Source organism: Petromyzon marinus, chromosome 2, assembly GCF_048934315.1.
Source record: "Petromyzon marinus isolate PM22_M1 ecotype Great Lakes invasive population chromosome 2, UKy_Petmar_22M1.pri1.0, whole genome shotgun sequence".
Lineage (NCBI taxonomy): Eukaryota > Metazoa > Chordata > Hyperoartia > Petromyzontiformes > Petromyzontidae > Petromyzon > Petromyzon marinus.
Window position 1 is genome coordinate 694,107 of NC_133668.1, and position 23,685 is coordinate 717,791.

Genomic DNA, 23,685 nt, shown 5'->3' on the forward strand with positions numbered 1-23,685 from the left:
CCCTCTGGCTCCATGTCGTTTCCCTCTGGCTCCATGTTGTGTCTCTCTGGCTGCATGTCGTGTCCCTCTGGCTCCATGTCCTGTCCCTCTGGCTCCATGTCGTTTCCCTCTGGCTCCATGTCGTGTCCCTCTGGCTCCATGTGCCCTCTGGCTCCATGTGCCCTCTGGCTCCATGTGCCCTCTGGCTCCATGTCGTGTCCCTCTGGCTCCATGTCGTGTCCCTCTGGCTCCATGTCGTGTCCCTCTGGCTCCATGTCGTTTCCCTCTGGCTCCATGTCGTGTCCCTCTGGCTCCATGTCGTGTCCCTCTGGCTCCATGTCGTGTCCCTCTGGCTCCATGTCGTTTCCCTCTGGCTCCATGTCGTGTCCCTCTGGCTCCATGTCCTGTCCCTCTGGCTCCATGTTGTGCCCTCTGGCGCCATGTCGTGTCCCTCTGGCTCCATGTTGTGCCCTCTGGCTCAATGTCCTGTCCCTCTGGCTCCATGTTGTGCCCTCTGGCTCCATGTCGTGTCCCTCTGGCTCCATGTTGTGTCTCTCTGGTTCCATGTCGTGTCCCTCTGGCTCCATGTCGTGTCCCTCTGGCTCGATGTCGTGTCCACTGACACTGCCGCTCCACCCTCCCGCAGCTATTTTGAGAACAAGTGGATTTACAAACTCGCTGGCCGGGGAAGAATGCAGTGACACAGCTTTTGCTGGTACTGTATTTCATTTCAGAACTTGATTTTTCCAGTTTGGTGATCACAACAAGAATTTTCGTAAACATAGAATCTCAAGAACGTTCATTTGAATGCACAATACATTGACACCGTTTTGTTGAAAGCGAGAAGATTAGAGAGAGATTGGAAAATAATTCTGTGCAGACCAGCGTGATGAAGTATGGCCATACACCATAATTACCGACACGGCGTGGATAGGCCTTCATCCAGCAGTTGATTGACAAAAGGCTGTAAAATACATTATCTTATAGTTTCTAATGTACAGAGTATTTTTAAAGAATCATATTCCAGAGTCAATGAACGGAGCGCCACTTAAGCTTGTGAGATGAGGGTCGATAAAAGAAGTAATACTTCGTGGAATGTCAACAGTGATCCACATTGCCCACGTCATTGGAATGTGGAATTTCCACCACTGGCTCTGGCTCACCATCGAACCAGCAGTGCTTGAGTAGAGAGCAGGTACACTGGGCCTGTTGTTACACGTTGTGTGGAGGTTATCAAACACCCTGTCATCTGTAATTAATAATCTGTAATTAATAATATCTAGCACGATATTGCTCATGTCGCAGGAGCTACCATAAATATGCGTCATACGTAGGGCAATTGCAGGATGTATTACTGTATTCAAATGACTTTTACAATAATGACCCATGTACACAATGCTGGGGCGGCATGAGCTCGCTCAAAGTAATTGACTGGGCCAGGTGAGAGTGTTGATACGTTGACAACTTTGTCCCGAAGTAGTGTGAAGCAGGAGTTCTAGGTCCCATCAGGCGATGGCACAATTTATCCCGGAATTTAACTATAGAGTCAGCACACAAGCTAGGTTATAAACGCAAATCTGATTGATTCGCTTCACTGCAATGGGTTTTTTTAAATTATTAACAAGGCACTTATTCACCGGTGCTATACAAAAAGTGTCTTGTACTAGGATTATTTCGGAGTCCTTTGTATCACTGTACTGTACGTACTAACCTGTCTTTACGGTGAGACTTAAAGTTGTTTATGTTGATGACCAGGAGAGGGCGGTATATGTGTAAGCTCTCAATGTGTTGAACAAATGTGCTTGGGCCACTGCCCATTGTCTGCCACCCACCGTACGCTCCATCAGCCACCAGATGGCAGCAGACGCTCACAATGCGGATTCAAATTCCGCATCTGAACTGAGAATTCTAAATAATGTGTTCACATCTTTTACAGGTATTATTAAAATAGGTAGGCAATTCATAGACTGACCAATGACGTTTAATCTTGATTTGAAGCTTTCGTGACTGCAGGAATCCATACTCTTTGGTTCTTTCGGTAAAGTCACGTATGTATAGAATAAATCACGACGTTTCGGGCGCAACACAAGCGTCTGTCAGCTTTTCCACCTGATGACGGACGCTTGTGTTGCGCCCGAAACGTCGTGATTTATTTTCTTTTATACCTACGTGACTTTACCGAAAGAACCAAAGGGAAATGCCGTTTAAGCCGCAGAGCAGGCCATGCCAAACACGAATGTGGCGGAGCACGAGTGCCACTTATGACATGGTAATAGGTGTTGTTGCATTGGTGCTGTGGGTTCCACGCAGCTGTTGGGTAGGATCAGTCGTGTAAGCAACGGCGTGTAGCTTTTCGATAGCAACTCGCACGAGAATACTGCCGCGTGTTAATGAGCACGTGTACAAGTGCATACCTGTCAACACATACGGTTTACGCGTATTCTTGTACAGGGAAATTGAGTAAAAACTTTGTTTCGTCAATTTTTTTTGGGTTTTTCCCTTTTGATGGGACTTTATATGATGAACGTTGAGATTTATAAGGTCTGGAATGGTCTGTAATAAGGTAGACACTGATAAGGGATTTACAGGTTTGCATCTGCTGCAATCTTTTGATTCCTTGGCTGGATGGAGGTCACAACTCCATGCCGCGGCTGAAAATACTATTTAAAGTGGAATTAAAAATTCGACACATTTATAGGTAATATAGTAACCTTGAACGAGTGTGCACTTAATCACCCCATTAGTACGGTAGTCAATAATTCACACCTGATGTCTTAATATTATGATCATTATTAGTTTTGTTAAATAGTTTTGGTAGAGTTCTGAAACTGACTAGATCTTAAATACAGTAAATAAGAAATGACGTTATGATATACAACATTTTAAAGCATTATCTCAATGCAAAAGTAGGCATAAGTTGCAGATGAACGAGAGAGGAGAATATCTAAAATAGTTTACAACCTGCATGGACACGAATATGAATTTAAAAAGAAGTTCATGAAATAGAAATGGAGTCAACACAGCAGAGTAATTAGATATTAATTAACTCTGTGCTGATGGACAACCCTCACAATTGTCAAATCGATGTTCACGGTAAATTCAACACAATGATCACAGATTCGTGCGCTTAATTTCCAAAGAAAATGCAAAGCTAAATACCTGGAGAGCAATATAATTAACCTTGTGTTAGTCACATAATATGATGAGTCAGATACATTATATGGCCTGTCCCAGGTGCTGGCTAAAGTGGCCCCTCGGGATAGTCATCCTCTTGGGTGACTTTAATGACTAAACGCATGTTTAGAAACATGTTTTAAAACATTCGTTTAAAGTATTGGGCTGCTATAAATTTCCACATGACAAGGCACTTCGTTAACTTCGTTGAGCTATCATTTGTCGCCAGGTCGCCTCTGAAAAAGAGCTACATACCTCGGTTGCCCTTAGCTGGTAAAATAAAAAAAGTTTCGAGTTTAGTGGGTCATGACGCAGACATCTGGTCTAGACTGATGGGAAGGCATGGGCCAGTTCAGCTTAATAACGGTAGGAGGCTGCTAGACTTCTGTGTAGCCCATGGGCTTGTAATCACCAACACGTTGTTCCGGCAGCGGCGCATTCACACGCCATATTGGATGCACGCCAGGTCCAAGCAAGAACATCTGCTGAAGTACATTGTTGTCCTTTGCACCTGAACCTACTGTGGAGCCGATCTCCCTACCGACTATCGGCTCGTCATCTGTAGGATGCGCCTACCATATTCTCACTGTGGTGGCAATCATCCATCAAGGACCCGGCTCAAACCCACAATGGCCTCGTCTTGTCTAGCTGATGAAGGTTGCAAACGGGAATTTCATCATCACTTGCAACTGGGGTTGGTAGCGACTTATGCAGCTCCTATGGCTGCATTGGGTACACAATCCAGACCTCCCCAGAAACTCTGGCTAACGGAGGTGTTCCTGCTATTTGAAAGTGGCAGGCCCACTCCCACGGTCTACAACATCCCATTGTCCAAGAACGAGGAGGCTTACCATAAGCCTCCGCTCATAGGTTCAGAGAGCCGCGCGGTGCTTCAAGGATGACTGGTGGTCGCGAGTTGCTGAGGAAATGGAAACTGCCTCAGTAGCACGCTATAACAAATCACTTAACACCATCAAAAAAGTAACTTTCAGCACCACACCAATCACCATCCTTAAGGGAAAGAATGGTAATCCGATCTTCGATCACCAAGACTAAGTTCGCAGGCTTTCTGAGCATTTCTGTGAGGTCTTGGGGGGAGGGAAAACCCCTCAGTTAAGGTGGGGTTGACCCTGCTGGTGCTGCTGTACCTCAAATACTGGAATAAACAGCCACTCCTTGTGAGTGGTTGGCTCATGCACCATCTGTTGTGGAAGATTCTTGAATATAACCACTCTCCATATGTGAAGGTGCTGTTATATTGTTTTGTTATATTTCATTTAATTTCACAGTTTCATAAAATAATGTTTCGTTCACAAAAACCGCCGCGCTATAGTTATCCAACGCACTGCCCTGACCCTAGCAGGCAGGATATCCTTTACTTGGAAAGAGTGACATAATTCTCCTGGAATAAACATGATGAATTATTTTATTACTTTTCCATGGAAGAAATCCAATCCATGAACAGGTGCAGTGGTTGATAATGCATCCAAGTTTCCTTCTTTTCAGATCCTTTCACACGTGGGTCCAAAATCAATTCCAGTACAATATTGATAAATTTCATGTGTACTGTAATGGGATTACAAAGGATTTGTGAGTTTATAAGGTTCACTGTTGGTTACACTGGATTTTCCTTACCAAAATGCTCATTTTCTGAACGAAATATTTCCATAGACAAGTTATTTTTTAAAATATGTATTCCCTTTCTGCCACAAATTAACTCGTACTATGAATAAACAAGCGTCAGTCGACGCCTTGTCAGGCAGATCCTTGCCTAGCGAGTCGTGACAATGTTTTGCAGTTGCAGGCCCCACTCCAACCCCTTTTGCTGCCTCCCTTAACATTCTGAAGCATCTTCACGTGCGCCTCCTCTTCATATGCCTCTCGTCTGAGGGCACTTGATGGCCGAAAGCTGAAATAGGAAACCCGTGTAGTGATGCCATCGATACATCGATTGCAGGTGGGATAAATGAAACATAAATCCCAAACACCTATACAGCGTGCGTTGAAAATTCAAAATGTAACCCAATGGACAGAATAAGGTGCCCCTTGCTATATTGTGCACACAGCAATGCTCAACTCTGCCTCGCAAGCAGAAGTGCACAGTCAGCTGCCAGCAGCCGCCCGAGCACTCTTCCCTTTGCCTTGTAGAGGCATGGCAGCTCCCGCAGCTCAAAATAACCACAGTAGGGTAGCGTGACAAACATTAAGCTAGCTCTAAATGCAAAACCATCAGTGTTCAAACGATTCAATCGGTAATTGTTAAAGGGGTTCCATGTCTGCTTCGTTTTTGTTATTTTGACTGTCATTTGTTCAGGTAAAGCTTTTTTGTTGTAAGCTCTGTTGCTGAATAAGAAACAATTTCAGGCTCATCATGCCTCAATTTGTCAACATAGAACCAGCAAGAATGTTCACAGTGAGCTAAGGGGAGAGGTGATGCAGTGGTTAGCGCATTTTCCTATGAACGCGGTTACCCGAGTTAGATTCCCAGCCACGGCTAACATCATTTGGTGAAGCGGTTGGGAGCAGCACCGTTCCACATACCATTCACCTCTTCAACACGGCACAAGGAAGCCTTCATCCAGCAGTGGATTGAAAAAGGGCTGTAAAGAATGACTTAATTTCTATAGTGAGCTAAATGAAAGACAACTTGTTGTCTGGTTTACAATGTACATTTAATTTGTCATACACTGTAGAACTGTAGACTGATGGTTTCTGTAAATGATGCCAAGCTTTTCTCTCTCGTTTGCATATTTTACTGAATGTTCACATCTGCTTTTGTCATTGTCCCAAACGGTCACACATTTCCCACGTATTAAAGACTCACGATAGCTATGCTAATACATACAAAGACATTCACAAGTGAAAGTTAAATGCATTTGCAAAATTTACTTTCTATGTCACGTGAACGATCCATGTAAATTAAATATTCATCCAGGTTACTTAAAATCATTCTGTCAAACATACCTTTGTTAATGGAAGTAGGGCATGCATTGCTGCTGTGTATAATTTTAGAACAGAAGTATTACCAACATTATCCATGCTAGGTTTGAAAGGTTAGATTTGAAATGTCAAAAAGAAAGAGTTCTAGCGAAATCCCATTAAGGCTCAATATATACTATAAAACGCAAATGTTGGCCTTTACAACAAGAAAATGCACTTTTTCCAAACCCCGGAGCCTTACAAGTTACAAAAGTAGTGAGTGGGTTGTTTAGGCGACCAAACAAATCCACGTTATTGCCAAATGTATTTTCCCCCATCCCATTTCATCTCCTGCACCGTTCTGAGAGGGAAAGCTTTTGTTTTCACACGTCAAGCACATTGGTCAATTTAGAAATAAAACAACTGCAATATAGCCCTAACGTTTTTCACAAACGCTACAGCCAGCACATGATTCATAACCAAGGACATGCAAGACCCAAACACACTGAGAAGCGTACTTCCCTGCCGCTACATTGTCAGTAAAGCAGCAAGAGCTACATTTGTACGTGGGGCTCATATTGATTGGCGTACATTTGTATCACTCCCTTTGAAGAACTCGTATAAACTATGCATACCATCGTAGTGCAGAAGCCATCAAGCAAAACTCAGGTTACACTATACGATGCTACTTCATACGACATCTCAATACCCTGTAATTCTGGATCACCCTCCGCCATACAATGACAGCCATCGGGCAATGCAGTCCAACAATAGGGTGCCACTTAGCATGGAGCATTATGGAAAAGTGAAGTTGCAGTATTCTGGGATCACACCCTGCTCTCAATTTGTTCCTTTTGTGTAAAGTCAACAGCTGAGGATGTCATCCTTTTTAATATTTACAGGTTGCTCAAGATCCCCTCTTCTCCTTCTCTGCATCTATGCCCCTACACTAGGACTCTTTTGAGTATTGATTGTAATGTATTTTACAGCTCCGTTGATCAACCAGTAATTATTGAGGGATTGTCATTAAACGTACAGTGCTTTAGTTTAACAGGAGAATGAATACAATCGGGAAGCATGATCTTAAATATAACTTAAATTGAGAGTGACACCTTATTGCATATCGAACTTATTTAGGAAAGTGTCACGGCCAGGAACGGTAGCAGCTTTTTTCTCCCATCTCTTTCATAAATCACCTCTGTTGGCCTGTGTATGACAGATCAGAAGCCTCGCATACAGCAGTGGCTTAACCAGGATGACAGCACCAGACATATGATGCCGCACTCTGCTTCGTTACTGTAGTTTACTTCGTTTGTTTTGTGATTTTGGTAACCCTGATTACTCTTTTGAGTTCTCACTTGGCTAAACAAAATAAACGTAAACACCTTCTAGTCGGAAAATTGTGTTGTTTTATAAACATTTGGCTCGAGTTGTGGCTTCAGAGACCGGCAATTGTGGCTTACTCACCCAATACCTGTCACTTTCAGCGGTTAAGAACGTTCGGCACTTCGCATCTTACAATGAATGAGCATGGCACACCGCCATTGTGCCTCCTCGTACTTTTACTTTTGACCGATTCTAAATGAATACAGGGGGGACAGTTGTTTAAATGTAAAGCCACTTTAATTTTCATTTCAAAATAACTTCTGCTGCCTGATCAGAGCTATTCAGCAGCAGTAATCATAAAATGTAATATCAATTGAAAGAAACCACTCGAAGATTGTATTTAAAAATGGTCACAGTTGAAAATGTATGGCGATACTTTTTTTCCATTTTCAGCTCAACTTTGAATCTGGGGCGAACGCAATAAAAAGGCACGAGACTTTGTGGTCACCCCAAAACTCAAAACAACGACGTGTCAACGTGGACTTGGCTCGTCTCAGCCTTCATTCCAGCAGTGGTTTGTTGCGGCCTTGAGGATTGTGGCACTCGCCCCGGCTACTTGGAGGTGGATCCCGTGCGCAACAGAACTCGGTGGTTGGTGGCGGCCTCCAGGCGCCGGCGGTTGGCCCCCTGCAGGTACTGCTGCAGCTTCCAGGTGGGGAAGGAGAGGATGGTGCGGCGGTCCTTCATGAGCTGCGTGTCCTGCAGCCACGGCATGGAGATGCACTCCTGCACGGACGGGCGGCTCCTGGGCACGGGGCGGAAGGATGGGACCGCACACGTGGACGTGGGTCGGAGCCGCCCGCTCGCAAACACGTTCATTATTCGCAAATCAAAGAAGAGGACTCACGGAATTACCGTGGTCAACATGCCTATCCTGTGAAGCAAAATAAACCTAAGACTAAATCAGCAAGATCTCACATCTCAAAATTTTTGCGAGGTTTGAGCCTGCAGACTGTTTCCATGCACACGCAGGCTCTCATACGGCCATGGGCCTGTGTAACGTTGGCAGAAGGCAGTGCAAAAACATTAATTGTTGTACCATACTTCTAGATGCCCATATATATCAAATAAGCCCCATGAACCACATCGTACAGGGTGGACCTCACTCAGCAGTGGATTGACAAAAAGGCCGTTCAGGCACAAAGCAGCAGGCCTTATTGATCACTACTTGTTAAGTTATACTGAATATCCTTTAGTGTTTCATCATTAAGCCTCTCCCATTCCGAGCTATCTGCAAGTTGCAGGGTGGCGCGTCACGTTCAACGCTGCATCTCGGAACGCGAAAGCGGTTCAGCGTTAATTTTATTCAGAGAGGCGTTGCGCCGCTGTTTTTAAAGACATTGTACTCATAACAGGGAACTGTGGTGACACGACCGCACTCTGTGATAGCTGGTGCCAAACTGTGCCACATGCCCTCCTGCATAGCCTTTTAATTACAATTCTGTTCCAATAGATTTAGATGCTCTACTTTAAAAAGAGGTGTCCGCCTGTGGGGGCACGTACTGTGGGTAGATGCAGAGGAGCCTCTTGACGAACAGGAGTGACGTCTGCGAGGCATTGACGTAGCACTTGCTCACGTCAGGCTTGCACAGCTTGATGTTCTCCTCCGTCAGGCGATCGTTTGCGCCGAGGAAGGGAGAGTCTCCGCTCATCCTGCACGCGAGCCAGAAACCGCACGTTTCACGAGAATCAATTTGAGTACATTTTAGTTTTGACGGCTGTTTTAGGTGTACGTGACAGCCGTGGCACTATATGGAACACGAGACTTACATGATGAAGGCAAGAACTCCGATTGACCACACGTCCGCCGTGGGTCCCACTGGGTCACCTTTGACCAACTCGGGAGCTGTGAGGAGCGGAAACAAATCAAACAAATCAATTCAAGGCGACGGGTAAAGTAAATATAAAAGAATCCACACGATGTTTTACCTTGCGCAAGTTTTTTTTTTTACACACTGATAAAACAAGCTCTCAAATGGTTTACGTGCCGCAGAGTTTCCCCAGCCACGCAAACTCACCTCGCCGCGATGTGGAAAAGTACCGAGCGGCACGACAGTGGCGCCTTCGCTGCTGAGACACGCGTCTGCCCCACTGCCGTCTAATTTAACCCATTATTCTGATTGGCAACGTGCGCGTTCCGCTCTCGGCGCGAAGACAGACGAGTGGCAGGTGGCGTCGTTCCAGCACCACAGTACGCGTGGCCGTGCCGCCAAGAATACAACAGCGAGCTGCAAGGCGACCCCCCACTCGTCTGCTGTGACTGTGTTTACCCAACTGTTTTGTGGCACGGCAAAATTTGAAGGTATGCCTTAGAACTAAACGTAGCCTTTACCTTCAGCATTTGTGCACAGAATTTCTCACGTAAGCGCGAGCGCGCGATCAGTCCAAGCCTCGCTGCCTCGACCTTTGGTCACTTGTGAGAGTGTGGAATAAATTATGCTCTGTAATGTCGCATTTCATTTGCAAATCGTGTTCAGTTGGTTACAAACAAGCGTTGTATGGCCATTCCAAAAGCCAAACAATACAAAAAGAAAGATTATCTGTTTTACGATGTTTGATCTAACAGCTGCAGCAGTGATGCCAGTTCACCTACTTATAATTAAGGCAGCAGTGCAGCGCTTGTAAATTATGGAGGCTGCAGGGAACCTTTATATGTGTCCTCAAGATCCCTTTGCAAAGTCCAAATGAATGCGTTTGTCCCAGACCTGCCATTTATAAATAAATGGCTGTTTGAAACCACACAGGAAGCACTCAAATTGCACCCCACATCAATCACCCTGCAGGGTGTGCGGGCGGGCGGCAGTCAGCCGGCGTCTAGGCCCACGGGCCACAAATCCCTGTCGGGGTCAAACTCGAAAAGTTCCCCGGAAAGTCGGCACAGGTCAAAATTGCGAAAAGTCATTCATCGCGCCGGGCGTCACTTGCCAAGGGATTCTCACCTAAGTACTCGAGATCGCCGGTGGTGTTCTCGATTGGCTGGGGGTCGCTGGGGTTGTACTGGTGGGCGCTCCCAAAGTCGACCAGCTTCACGAGGTTTTGCTCAGTTATGAGGATGTTCTCGGACTTAATGTCCAGGTGCAGGACGAGGCGACGGTGCAGGTAGTCTACGGCCTGCAGCAGCTGGATCATGTACCCAACCAACTCTTCTTCCGAGTATCTGGTGCTGAATGAATAGAGGAGGGTAACACATTGATGGTCTACTCACATGCTGAAGCAGTCGGAAGCAAAATGAAACTGCAACGCATCACATGGGTGCAGATAAACAAATGGACAAATCCCACACACACAAGCGAATAATGTAATATTAATGTCAATTTACAAACCGTCCAGATAAAGGAGCATCTGAGGTAAATTGAGAATGGTGCAACTCCTCATCACATACAAGCCGTCTCAGACACCTCAAGCCCAAGCTAATGGCGAATGTAGCACAGATTAAGATCAGAATATCAAAGGCCATCCACCGCCGTGGCTCAGCAAGCAGCACGATTCGTGATTTTCTGTCGTACGTTTGGTGGTTTTGATGAATATTTAATCTCACTCAATTCGAGCGCTGGGTAGGGATACGTTGTGAACAGCAGACGGCAATGCACCACAAGTCATCGCTGTGCTGTATTTCTCAGCTCCCATGTCCAGCTCCCTGCTTGCATCAACTTGCGCTCACTGGCGTGGCGAATTATGGTCAAGTAACCCCCACGACCCCGCACGCCGTGGGGGAGGCCCTCCCGCATCTGTCGGGCCGTACGCGTAAACTTGTAACGAACCTGTCGATGAGCTTGAACAGAATCTCCTTGCCCCCGCAGCGCTCGGTGATGAGCACCAGGTAGCGCGGCGTGACGTAGGCCTCGTGCAGCGACATGACGCCCGGGTGCTGCAGCGTGCGCAGGACGTCGTATTCGCGCAGCACCCTCGGCTTGCTGTTCACCTCGTACGGCACGATCTTGGCGGTGAACACCCGACCCGTGCCGTTCTCCTTGCACTCGCGGATCACTCCAAAGCGGCCCCTTCGCAACGAAGCACAGTGCTGGTTCTTACACTCGCGATGTGTGCATAGAAATTCGTGCATAAAAACTGATTATTGTTTATGACATGAAAATGCCATGGTGGTGCTACTTTGGGGGGCTATTGCAGTACAAATGGCACCGAAAGCCAAAAAGCGATGATAAACCGGGACGTAAAGACGAGACGGAGCAGAATCAAAGCGCGACCCTGAATCGTGACAATTCATTGAGTTTCCGGGAGAGTGAATCGTTACAGGGCTAGACAAGAGGATGGGAAGTTCGATCACCTTGTTTTAATAACAAGGGATAAACTATTGTGACAATTAAATTTCGATTTAAAGCTTTCGTGACTGCAATGATTCATCTTCTTTGGTTCTTTCGGTAAAGTCACGTAGAATGAGAATAAAATAATAAATTGATAAAATAAAATAACACAATAATATTCTCACGACGTTTCGGCCACAACACAAGCGGCCTTCATCAGGTGAAGGGAGCAAGACTATCTGGTAGGACAGCGCTGTCCTACCAGATAGTCTTGCTCCCTTCACCTGATGAAGGCCGCTTGTGTTGTGGCCGAAACGTCGTGAGAATATTATTGTGTTATTTTATTTTATCTATTGTGACAATTGTTTACCCGGGAAAGTCTCACTGAGATTCGTTATTCTTTTTCCTGTCAACATTTTGACAGTGGGGTGGGTGGGGGTGATTGCTGTTTAGATTTCAATTCAGTAATGTGTGGGTAAGTTTTAAGATTTGCTACATTCGGACCGTGTCAGGAATATGTCATGTTGGGACGTTTGGCAAATTCCTTTTGTTTGTTTCGGATTTTTGTTTTTAAGTACAGGAGTGTCCCGTGAAATGCCGCACGTGTGGCTGCTTGCCATACCGGCTTCCTACAGGCACCTCACTGCGAAGGTAATGTGTTGGCTCTGCAGACCCTCACCTGGCCCTCTCCTCCAGGAAGGTATAAGGTTTCTGCAGCACACCCGGTTTGCCGGAGGCGGAGCCTTTGTCCAGACTCAATTGGCTTCCCCGCTTCTTGTCCACGACCTTCTCAGGTGCCGCTACTTCAAGAGAAACACGAGAAGCCATCTTGTGAGACTTCAACAACACGCGAGGTGTCATGTGAGTTTTGTTTTAGGCTGCTGCTGCTGCTCGTGCTGCAAGCTGGCATTGTGGGCAGCCGAGGGTAGCATAGCAAGTGGCAATGTTGTACTCTGCCATCCTTCACCAACCCGCACCGCTCGCCATGGTGAAATAAGATGAAACAACCCCCTCAACCGACGCGGCCATGGGGTGGTCCTCATCCAACAGTGGATTGACAAAGATTTTTGCACGCGTAGGTGCACCTGTCACACCTGTGCGCGTTACCAGTGGACAATGGGTTAAGGTCGGAGTGTGACCCGTGGGCTCGTGTCCTGTGAGGAGATGACCTGGGATGGCGATCTTGTCCGAAGACAGGCTCGGCGCGCTCTGTCCGGCCTTGCTCACGCACGACACGCGGAACTTGTAAATGCCGCCAGGGACCAGGTGCATCACGTTGTAGTACGGGTCCTTGATCCCGGCCGCGACCAACGACCAAATCCCCTCGCCTGAGCAACGGGAAAACAACGGCGCGTCACGTGCGTCGCTGTGCGGGGTCCAACACCACCTCCACAGTGAATTAAACTTTCCGAATTGTGCGTGGGTGAGAGAACAGACACTTTTACATTGCTCGAGAAGCAATCGAGGAATTAATCTCGCTGGCGGTCTACCAGTAATTTACGAGGGTTCGAGTTGGGGTTCGAGTTTTGTCACGATCGAGGTTTTGTAAAACGTGCATTTATATTCCAATGGTCATAGATCACTCCATACATGGTATATCGATCGCCAGAGAGAAGAATACCGCCACAAGATTCTTCGTATTGCAATCAAATGGACAGGGTGGGCATTTGCACCGCTCTTTTTAGTCTCCATCGTGTACGTGGCAGTTCCCTCAAACTCGGACGCCTTCCACACCACCAGCGCGCCATCCTTGTACACCTCTGGAACTTCTGGGTGACCAGGCCTCCCTGGGATTTCTAGGAAAAAAAAACGTGGGTTAGGACAATGCTTTTTTTTTCTTTTGTTTTACTCGCCGAATCTTTAAAATACATATACGTAAAATTCCATGTCGTTTTTTTGTTTGTTACCTGCCACAATGGCGTACCTGAAGTCAAACTGGAAAGCGCGGTCGTCGTGCGCGTCGCTCTTGCCTGAGAAATTTTTTTTTTGCTTTTGGAATTTCACAAAAAATCTGTTTCTAACCAACAAAGCACAATGGCAATGTAAAATAGCACTGGAGAAGGCGTTGTTGTTGTTATTGTGAGACATACGTGCAAGCTTAATTTTGCAGGAGGTGGCAGCAGAGCCCAGGTGGTTGGTGGCACTGCACTCGTACACCCCCGTGTCCTTCTTCCCCGCCTTCACCACAGACAGGATGTGCTGCCCCTCCCTCGACACCGTCACCTTCGCCCTGCTCTCAGAGCCGAGCAGCTTCTTGTCTGCAATTGGCAGGCAGACGACAAGCAAATTACACATTCTATAATTAGATAATATAACAGTTTTTTGTTCAAAACCCACGCCCGAATGAAAGCCCCCCCCCCCCCCCCATTCTGTGTCAATCGTGGGGGTTTCTTTGACAATACTTCACCACGCCGGTCGTAAGTGCGTGTTGGTAAAGGAACAGCGCCGGACCGGTTCAGATATTACGTGCCACTGATGTTTGGCCGTGGCTGGTAATCAAACTCCGATGGCCGGGTTCATAGCGCAGTGCGCTCACCACAGTGACGCCGCTCCCCAGTTTTTGAACCGTTACACCAGAGCGAACGCGTCGCACGCGCTGCCTGTTGCCGAGCGCTTTATACGGTTCTACCACTTGGGGTTGTCAGTCGTGCCGGTGCTCGGTGTACCTTTAAACCATTTGACGTCAGGCGAAGGGTTCCCGACGGGACGGCAGTACAGGGTCATGGGCTGTCCGTCCACGATGAGCTCGTCTATCAGCTTCGTTTGAAACGACGGCGGAGAAACTGTTACGCAGGAAAAAAACACAAGAAGACAGCCGATCATTGCCATGAAGTATCACTCGCATGAGAACAACCCACAAGTAAAACCACCGTGTTGTGGCACTCTACCTTCTGAGGGCTGTTCCTTATTCTCCGAAGAAGATACACTACGCCCATCTGGCGACATTGAGGCTGCATCTCTGGCATCTTTTGGTGTTTGTGGCAGGTAAAATTCAGAGTTTGAGCGCTTGATCACGCCCTGGCTAGTTTGCTCCTTTTCCGTGGCATCTCCCCGTTTGCCCGCCGCTTCCGAGGGTAAGGTGAGAAGCTTGGCGTTGGCATCGACGTCCGTCTGTTTCGCAAGCTTCTCTACCGAGCGGCTGCGAGTGAGCTTCATCGAAAAGCCGGACATGGTTGTCCCGATTTTCTTTCGAAGAGATTTACCTGGGGAGGAATGATCGTGTTTTATGGTCTCGTCTTTCTCATGGCTTAATTTTTCTTTTGAACTGCCCTTCTTTAGCGCAAGGGAAATTTTATGGCCCAGACCGCCGGACTTCCTCTTGTCGTCGCCCTCCTTGTCGGCACTGGCCAGCTTTTCCACCGAGAGTGGCCGCTTAAGCTTGAGGGATAATTTTCGGACTAAACTTGAATCCTTGTCGTGGCCCTTGGTGAGCGATGAGAGTGATGTCATTGAGGATTTTCGTGAAGATTTTTCATCAGGTGTAGCATCGACGCCTTCGATAGACTTTTGTTTCTTCGTGTCGGATGACAGTAATTTCTCCTTTGAAGTGCCCGCACGCATGTGGAACGACAGTCGCTTCATTAGACTCGATTTCTTTTTCTCCTTATCCTCCGCCTTCTTTCCTTCCGTTATCTGATCCACAGACACTGACCTCGGCAGTTTCTGATCGACACTCTGGCTTTGAGTTTTCTTGTCGTGAGCCGGCCCAGCATCATCTGCTGTTGCAGCAGATGATGCTGAGGTCCCTTGTGATGATTTTCTTTCAAGGTCACCCATACTGCCTTTCTGAGCTGCAGGCAGATTTGTGGCGATGTTTGACAGAGAAGTCCCTCTGGATTTTTCCTTATTAAGAGAGACTTTCTGAGATTCTCCTGTATCACCCATTTTCCCTTCTATCTCTAGATTTACATCTTTGTCTTTCTTAATTACCTGAGAGAGTCTTTTAACAAGGGTGGTTGGTTTATGTTTCTCTTTCAGGTATCCCTCTGTGTCTGTGGATTGCGATTCCTGCGCTGGCTCAGGAGTGAATATTTTAGCACTTGATTCGGCGCTCATTTTAATGTCATCTTTCAGATCTGCCACGACAGGTTCGTGTGTCGACAGTTGTTCTGCTCTCAACCCCGGCGGCGAGACGGCTTTATCACGATCGCGTTCATGAGCTTCCCCTTCATGCCGCTGTATAACTGTGGAAGACGACTCTGCAGCAACGAAAGTGGATGAGGGTGCCCGTGGTTCGATCTCCTGGAACAGGGCCTGCCCTTTACTCTCAACTTCACTTCCTGCGCTTTCCTTTCCTTGTGCCTGACCGACCAGTTCAGACCCATCCTCCGTGGACACAACAGGGCTCTCAACTACACCGCCAGACTCTATTCCTTGCTGCAGACATTGAGCCAAGTCCTTTTCGGCGGATGCAAATCCTTTCTCGATGAGAGGCAGATGCTGCTCCTGTATTGGCTCTGAGGATACAAAGGCTATGGAAATGTCCTGTTCAAGTTTTTCTTGGGATGTGATGGTTTTTTCAGTTACATTCTCGAGGAACGGCTTGTTTTCTTCCAGTGCTTTATCTCTACCCATTTCTGAAAGGTCAGTTTCATCCAACCTTTCATCTTGTTCTTTTGCAAAACTGGCCTTGTCTTTGGCGCCATCTCTCTTGAATTTGGCCGAGAATCTCTTTACAATGTTGCGCGACTTATTTTTCTCCTTCCCAGGACTCTCTGACTCTGAAACAGCTGGAGGCTGCTCATTGGACGATTGATCTTCTGACATGACCACACCCTTCAGTGTTTCCTCGACGTCCACTGTGATTTGTGGGGTCAACTCCTGGGATGATAATTCATTTGAAGTTGACCTTTGAACCTGACCCTGCTCAGCACCGCCCTTTTCTCCTCTTTCTTTCTCAACACTCACATCTCTGGGACTGTCTCTTTTCAGTGCAATCGAAAGCCTCTTGGTTAGACTGTCTGGCTTCATTTTCTCCTTTTCTTCACGCTTCCCAACCTCTGCAGCGCTCATCTTGTCAACAGCGTCCGACCGTCCACCTTTCTGAGGCAAATCCTGTGTTTGCGCAGCAGCCTCTGAAGATGCTGACACCTGCGGTGACGTTTTTTCAGATGGCCTCGAATCTCCCGTAAGGAGTCGTCGTGACGGCAACGAGTGGTCCCCGTCGACATTTCCCGCCGAAGGCTGCAACTGCACTGCCTCGTGGTTTTCTGATCCAGCCGGGGCTTGCTTCGATAATAAAATTTTCTCATCTTTGTGATCATCATCGGACAATGCACTGTTTTCGTGTGCTCGCTTGTCCTTTTTTAACCTGGAAGACAGCCGTCTGATGAGGTTGCTTGACTTCTTTTTCTCCTTGACAGGACTCTCAGACTCTTCGGCTTCTGCTCGCTCAGATGTTGGTAATTCCCGTGCTTTATCTCTCACGTCTGAGATTTGTGGGTGGACCTCTCGCTCGGAAAGATCACTGTCATCTTCTTTGTCTCCTCTCACTCTTTCAGAACTGACCCCCTTTGAGGGGTCCTTCTTTAGGGCGTCGGACAGTCTCTTGACGATGCTGCTGGATTTCTTGGTTTCCTTGCCATGACTTTGAGAGTCTGAGGAGATCGACGGCTCCGCGCTTGATGCATTCTCAGAGGTCTTCATATCTTCTTGGGTTTTACAAAAAGCATCTGGAATGTCCACCGTAGCCTCGCAAGATGAATGAGTCTTTAACTCCTGAGAAAGGGGAGTTTCTAATTTCGCTTTTTCGTCACTTTGTTGTTCCTGACCGGCTCTCTCTCTTGAACCGACCTTCGACGGGATCGAAAATCTCTCAGCAATGGTCAATGGCTTGTTTTTCCCAACATCGTGATCCAGGACAGCGGTTGCCGATTGGAATGTTTCTATCGGTTCGAGCATTCCCTTCTCCTCCAGCTTACTGACGTGTTCAACTGGATGGCTTTGCTTTGACTCTGAAATTATAGCATGCTCCATATCACTTTCACTGGCCTTCTCTTCTTCTCCATGCGTTATCTTCTCTTTCAGGTTGTCCTTTTTAAATTTTCCAGAGATCCGGTCGATGATGCTACTGCTGTGCTTTTTCTCCTTACTATGACCCTTCAACTCTTGCCAATCCACGTTCGGCACAGGCTCACGTGCAAACGCGTCTCCCGCCACAAGTTCGCTTCGATCCACTGGAATTTTTGTGGCAGTCGCATGAGGTGAAGGTTGACCACCTTTCACGGGCTCCTGAGATACTGGCTCGCCCCGTGGCTCCTCGTCTTTTCTTTTGCCATGCCTGTCCTCTACGTGGCTGTCCGGTTTCAAAACAGCTGAGAGGCGCTTGGTCAGGCTAATTGGCTTCTTCTTTTCTTTGACCTCCTCTGTCTTTAATTCTGTGTGAGGAATCTGATGCTCGGTCGTCCCACCTGAGGCCTGGGGCTCGATTTTCGATTTTTCCTGAGGCGTTCCCAATATTTCCAATCGTCTCGGGCCTTGCGTTACGTTGTGAGTGGTGACAGATTCCTCGTGCGGTTTACTTTCCATCTCCTTCTCTCCGCTGATCTCTTTAGGCCTCTCCTTGTTCACCGAGAGAGAAAAAATGTTCATAATGCCGCTGGATTTATTTTTCTCCTTGCACTGCCCCTCAGTGCTAGGGGAGTCGGATGCCAGCGATGGTTCACGCATTGCGTTATCATCGACTTTATCCGAATCCTTCACGATGATTGCTTTCGTTACCGATGGGGATTCTGCGGATACTCCATGAGAAGGTTGTCTCGATTTCATCGCCTGCTGATTGTCCGATTCATCGCGTGCCTTTTCTCCCTCTACTTGTTCGTGGATGTCCTGCTGTGGACGGTCCAACTTTAATTTTACAGCAATTTTTTGCACTATGCTGCTTGGCTTCTTTTCGTCCATAACTTCAGCTGTCTTTCCTTCTTCCGCCAACATCACTTCTGCAACATCCAGTTTCTTTTCTTTGTGAGGCAGCTGCTGTGTTTCCACGGCTCCTCCTGCATCCCTCGATCCTGATGGGAATTTTAGTTTACATTTTTCATCACGGGTCCCTTGAGCCTCTTTTTCTCCGGTAATTGAAGGGGTCGTCGATTCAGCCTCTTCTTGCCTAGGTTCCACGGCGCTGTCCGTTCGATCTTCCTCTTTGGGACTGTCCTTTTTCAGAGTGACAGAAAACATTTTGATGATGCTGGTGGATATCTTCTCCTTGCCATGATCATCACAATCTGTGAGCTCAGATCCCACCGAGGAATTGGCTGCTGGTTTTCTATCACTGGCGTCCGTAGTCTCGGGTGCACTTTGTTTTGCGTCAAATATCACGATCGTGGCAGCGCAAGCAGCATGAGCTAGATGTTTTTCATGTTCTGACTTTGATGGAGGCACCGGTTTCTCTGGCTTCCCCTCTTTTTCTCTTTCATGGCCGTCCTCCTTGTGACTGTCGGATTTTAGTTTGACGGAGAATAGTTTTGCTAGGCCACCCGGCGCCTTCTTTTCCTTTTCCTCACTCCTGCCGTCTTCCACAAGCGCCTGGTCAGCAGATGCCGATTCTTGCGCCTTCTGAGCCTCCTTCTGCTCCAGAGCATCTTCTATGGCCTCTGCTACTAATCTGTACTCAAATCTGCTTGGCTGCTGTTCCTGAACATAGGTTGGGGTTGAGTGAGCGTGCCCGTGGCCTAGAGGGTGGCTCGGCTTTAACCCCAGGGGTTGGGCAGTCTCAGCATCTGGTTTCACCTCCCTTGATTGACGCTGAGCCAGGTCTTTGGGACTGTCTTTCTTCAACATGACAGATAATTTTTTTATGATGCCGCCACCGCTGCCACTTGATTTCTGTTCTTCCGACCCCATAGACTCTGAGCCCAGCGAGGTCTCGTGCACTGGGCTTTGTTCCGAAGCGCTCGTATCACCGTGCATGCGCCCCTTCAAATCTGCTGCCATTTTGGTGTCGGTCTCATGAGCTGCCCTGTGACAGATCAGTTCATCCTGCGGCTTTTCTTCCCTTCTTTGCCCGTGATGGTCCTCTTCAGGACCATCTGGCTTCAGCGTGACAGAAAAGAGTCTGGCTAAACTGCTGGGCATCTTATCAATGTCTTCTCTCCTCTTATTATCTTCAGCAAGTGTTCTTTCAGCAGCAGTCAACTGTTTTCCTTTGTGAAGCAGTTTCTGTTCTTGAGGAGATTCTGTGGACCCTGGTTCCTCTGACGGCTCATGTTTGTTTTTTTGCTCAGATTTTCCCGAGCCTTTAGGCGCGTCGTGCGACTTGGCGGTTTTCGGATGATGCTGCGCTGAGGGTCGGCTCGGTGTTAACTCTTGAGAAGGGGCTTCTATTTTCTCTTCACATTCTTGTTCTTGGACCCCTTCGTTGGGAGCATCTTTCTTAAGGCTGAGCGTGAATCTCTGTAGGATGCTGCCAGGTTCCTTCTTGTCCTTGCCATGGCTTTCCGACTCTAATACTGCTGAAGGCTCAGAATGCCCTTTTCCTTGAGGAGTACTCTTATGGCTGTGCAAATATTCTTTTGTATCTGGCGATATTTTTGCAGCGGCTTCGCGAGCTGAAGGTTCAAAATGTTGCTTCCTCTCCTGTTCTCTTTCATGGCCGTCCTCTTTGTGACTGTCGGACTTCAGTTTGACGGAGAATAGTTTGGCTAGGCCGCCCGGGGCCTTCTTATCCTTTTCCTCACTCTTCCTACCATCTTCCGCCAACGCCTGGTCAGCAGATGCCGATTCTTGTGCTTTCTGAGCCTCCTTCTGCTCCAGAGCATCTTCTATGGCCTCTGCTACTAATCTATACTCAAATCTGCTTGGCTGCTGTTCCTGAACGTAGGTTGGGGTTGAGTGAGCGTGCCCATGGCCTAGAGGGTGGCTGGGCTTTAACTCTAGAGATTGGGCTGACTCCTTTGCTTGACTTCCAGCGACTTCCTTGGCAGTGTCTTTCTTCAGTTTGACAGAGAGTCTTTTCATGATGCCACCAGACTTCTTTTCCTTGCCGTGATCCTCCGACTCGGATCCCAGCGAGGCCTCTCGTGCTGGCTTTCCCTCAGAAGTGCTCCCGTCATTGCGCGCGTATTTCTTCGAATCTCCTGGTAATTTCGCAGCAGAAGACTGACTCTGCTTGGTCTCCTGAAAGACCAGCTCATCGTTCGGCTTCACTTCCTTTCCTTTTCCGTGACCGTCGTCTCTGAGGCTATCCGGCTTCAATGCTATGGAAAGCCGCTTGAGAATACCGCCGGACTTACGTTTATCTCCATCGTCCTTCTTGCCTTCATCAGCGGTCGTCTTCTCCGCAGAAACGGATCCCTTTCTTTCAGGCGGCTGTTGCTCCTGCAGGGCCTCGGCAGACATTTTTGTTGACCTCTCCCGATAAACTTCTGAGCTGTCGGGCTCCTTGCCAGTTTTTTTGGGAGCAGCGTGCTTCTGTTTGGAATCTTTCTCCGAAATCTGCTGCAACTGCTCTTCTGACATTTCTTTTTTCCCTTTCCCTCGGCCGAGCTCTGTGAGCCCGGTCTTCTTCAAAGCATCAGAGAGTTTCTTGGCTATGCCGCTTGATTTATTTTCTTCCTTTAAGTCACCTTCCACTCCCAGCTCTATCACCATTTCTGCATCCTTACTGGATTTCTCTGTTTTGTTTGATGGGATTTGTGCAATGGAAGTTTGTTTACTGGCAGACACTTCTGGATGCTCTTGAGAATCTAATTTCTTCTCTGAAATGGCATCGCCCGCAATGCCAACTGCGTGACCGGGCTTCTCACGTAGGCCCTCAGGCACCATTGTCACAGAAAACATTTTGGAAGGGCTACCCGACTTGTCCTCTATTTCTGAGCGCTCACCGAGCCATGGTTGCGTTTGTTCGGAATGCTTCTGTTTAAAATGTGGAGGAAGATCGGGGATCTGCTCCGCCTGCTTGGGCTTTATCTCCATGTCAACGTTTTGCAGAACATATCCAGAAGCGGGGTGGCTTTGCTTTACCGTGCGGGCGGCCGATGGCCCAAGTCCCGCTCTTGTCTCTATTTCGGAAAATGTCATCGCCGTTGCAAACGATCGCTTGGGCTTTTCGGGGGCAAGCTGATCCCGGACAACGTCTGTGGGCATCTTTGCTCCTGGAAGCTCTTGCGCAGATTTCTTCTTTTGGGCATCGAAATCGGCCCTCGTCCTCTCCTCGCCGGCTCTGTGCTCGGCCGCGGCAGCTCTCAGGTTGGCGGCAGGGTCCCCCGTTACGTTTTCTTTGGAGCTGCTCTGCCACCGCGCAATCGAAAACATTTTTGAAACACCTCCCACCCTCTGTTTTTCATCCCCATCGTCCTTTCCATTGCCCTGTTCTTTCTCACCTTCGTCTACAAGTTGAGACACTTTGTCCAAGGAGGATGGTCGTTTGAGCTTCTGCGACAGTCTGCGAATGATGCCCTTGTCCCTGTCCTGCTTTTGAGGGGGTTCCGTTGATTCAGGTTCTGACTTTTCTGCCGTGGTCTCCAGCTCATCCTTCACCTTTTTCATTACCGCCCCGTGAGGATCGACGGCTATGAGTACGGGAGCGTTGACTTGCGTCGGCCTGTACACCTCCTCCTCGTCGGCCCATGCCGGCCTCAGCACCTGCTCTTCGGACCTTGCCTTGTTTAGAAACGGGAACACTCGGTGTATGGACGACTCGTGCTTCTTTTTAAACTTGGCCTCAAATATGGCTTCGGAAGTGATGTTTTTGATCTCGTTTATCTTATCGCCAGACACTGAATATTGCCCCAGTGCGGCCCTCTCACCCCTCAGCGTCGGCGCCGAGGGGGTTCTGTTTCTGGTTGAGAATCGAGCAAAGCGCGGAGGTTCGGTTCCCAATGGCAACGACCTCATTCCTTCAGTGGACGAATGCCTTTGCATTCCACCTTGGGCAGAGAAAGGACCTTGCTGCTGCACAGGTGACACCGGGAATCTCTGAGCTTTCGCCGATGCGATGTGTGGAGGGATCTGTTTAAGCTGACCGATGACGGGGACCTGCGCTTTTGAAGGCAGCGTGGGCGATTTGCGGATTTGTGATGATATCGGAGCGTGCGCTTGCGACGGTTCTGCCGCACTCCTGGTGGGCGGCTGTAAAACACCAAAGGTTGTCGCTGGCGGGGCCTCCGCCAATTTGGCAAATGGAACGTTCCTTTGCATTTTCCCCATTTCAGCCATCTCCGTTGGTTCAGGTGCCTGCTTTCTCTGGGCCAACTCGCTGGTCCTGTCTGGCCTCGGTGGCAGGGACGAGGTTCGGATTTTGTCACTCCAAGGTCTGGAAATGGCATCGGGGTGCACCTGTCGGGGATCACGCAACTCAATGAGCTTGCTTTCGATCGGGTCGCCACCCAGCAGCCTCTGACGGATCACTTCGAGCCGCTGGGAGAAATCTTCGGCGGCTGCGACAGGGGCCATCGCTCCCAGTCTCCTGCGCGCCGGGTCGTCGTGGATTCCTCCCGTTTGGCCCGGGCTCCGACTTCTTCCTCGGCTCAGCTCCATCGACATGGACTTCTTGATTCCCTGTGCCGCGTGGCCGGCCAAAGTGCCGAGCTCGCTGTCCATCGAACCCGATCTCCGAAGGTTGCTTCTTCGCCGCTGCCTAGGAGACTCCGTTCGCCGAGAGACGTCCAGAGCATCTTCGTCAGACGACGAGGACAACGGCGGCTCGGCCTCTGTGGAGCGCCGTCTGCTGTGGCGCCGCGCCCTCCCAGACCCGGGAGAAGCCTTCGGAGAGGCCTTTGGTGAAGCCTTCGGCTCAACCTCCATTGCCCTGTCGCCCTCCTCTCTTGCCTTTTGCGGCTGCTCCACAGCAGCTCCTCTCCACGATTGCTGACGCTTGTTCCGAGAGCCGAACAGAAAGCAGAAAGCAAAGGAGAGCACATTGGAACATGACGAACACATCGTTACAAGATAGCAAGTATGAGCAGATCTCCATTCAGTGTCTCCACATATAAATGCAAATACTTTAGTTCATCGGCCTATTAGTTTT

The 23,685-nt window shown here is 48.4% G+C and overlaps 1 protein-coding gene across 1 annotated transcript in view; it reads right to left on the reverse strand.

The window, feature by feature from the left end:
• Positions 1–5,892: 5,892 nt before the first annotated feature.
• Positions 5,893–23,685, reverse strand: part of LOC116950644 (uncharacterized) — a 47,472-nt gene continuing 29,679 nt past the window's right edge. Inside the window, exons 28-38 of the mRNA XM_076068507.1 lie at positions 14,609–23,531; positions 14,387–14,503; positions 13,811–13,978; positions 13,394–13,516; positions 12,890–13,048; positions 12,400–12,523; positions 11,220–11,459; positions 10,398–10,621; positions 9,229–9,304; positions 8,962–9,111; positions 5,893–8,203 (exon numbers count right to left, since the gene is read on the reverse strand). Of these exons, the coding sequence (XP_075924622.1) occupies positions 8,011–8,203; positions 8,962–9,111; positions 9,229–9,304; positions 10,398–10,621; positions 11,220–11,459; positions 12,400–12,523; positions 12,890–13,048; positions 13,394–13,516; positions 13,811–13,978; positions 14,387–14,503; positions 14,609–23,531 (10,497 nt within the window). The 3' untranslated portion in view covers positions 5,893–8,010. The remainder of the gene's footprint in view (positions 8,204–8,961; positions 9,112–9,228; positions 9,305–10,397; positions 10,622–11,219; positions 11,460–12,399; positions 12,524–12,889; positions 13,049–13,393; positions 13,517–13,810; positions 13,979–14,386; positions 14,504–14,608; positions 23,532–23,685) is intronic.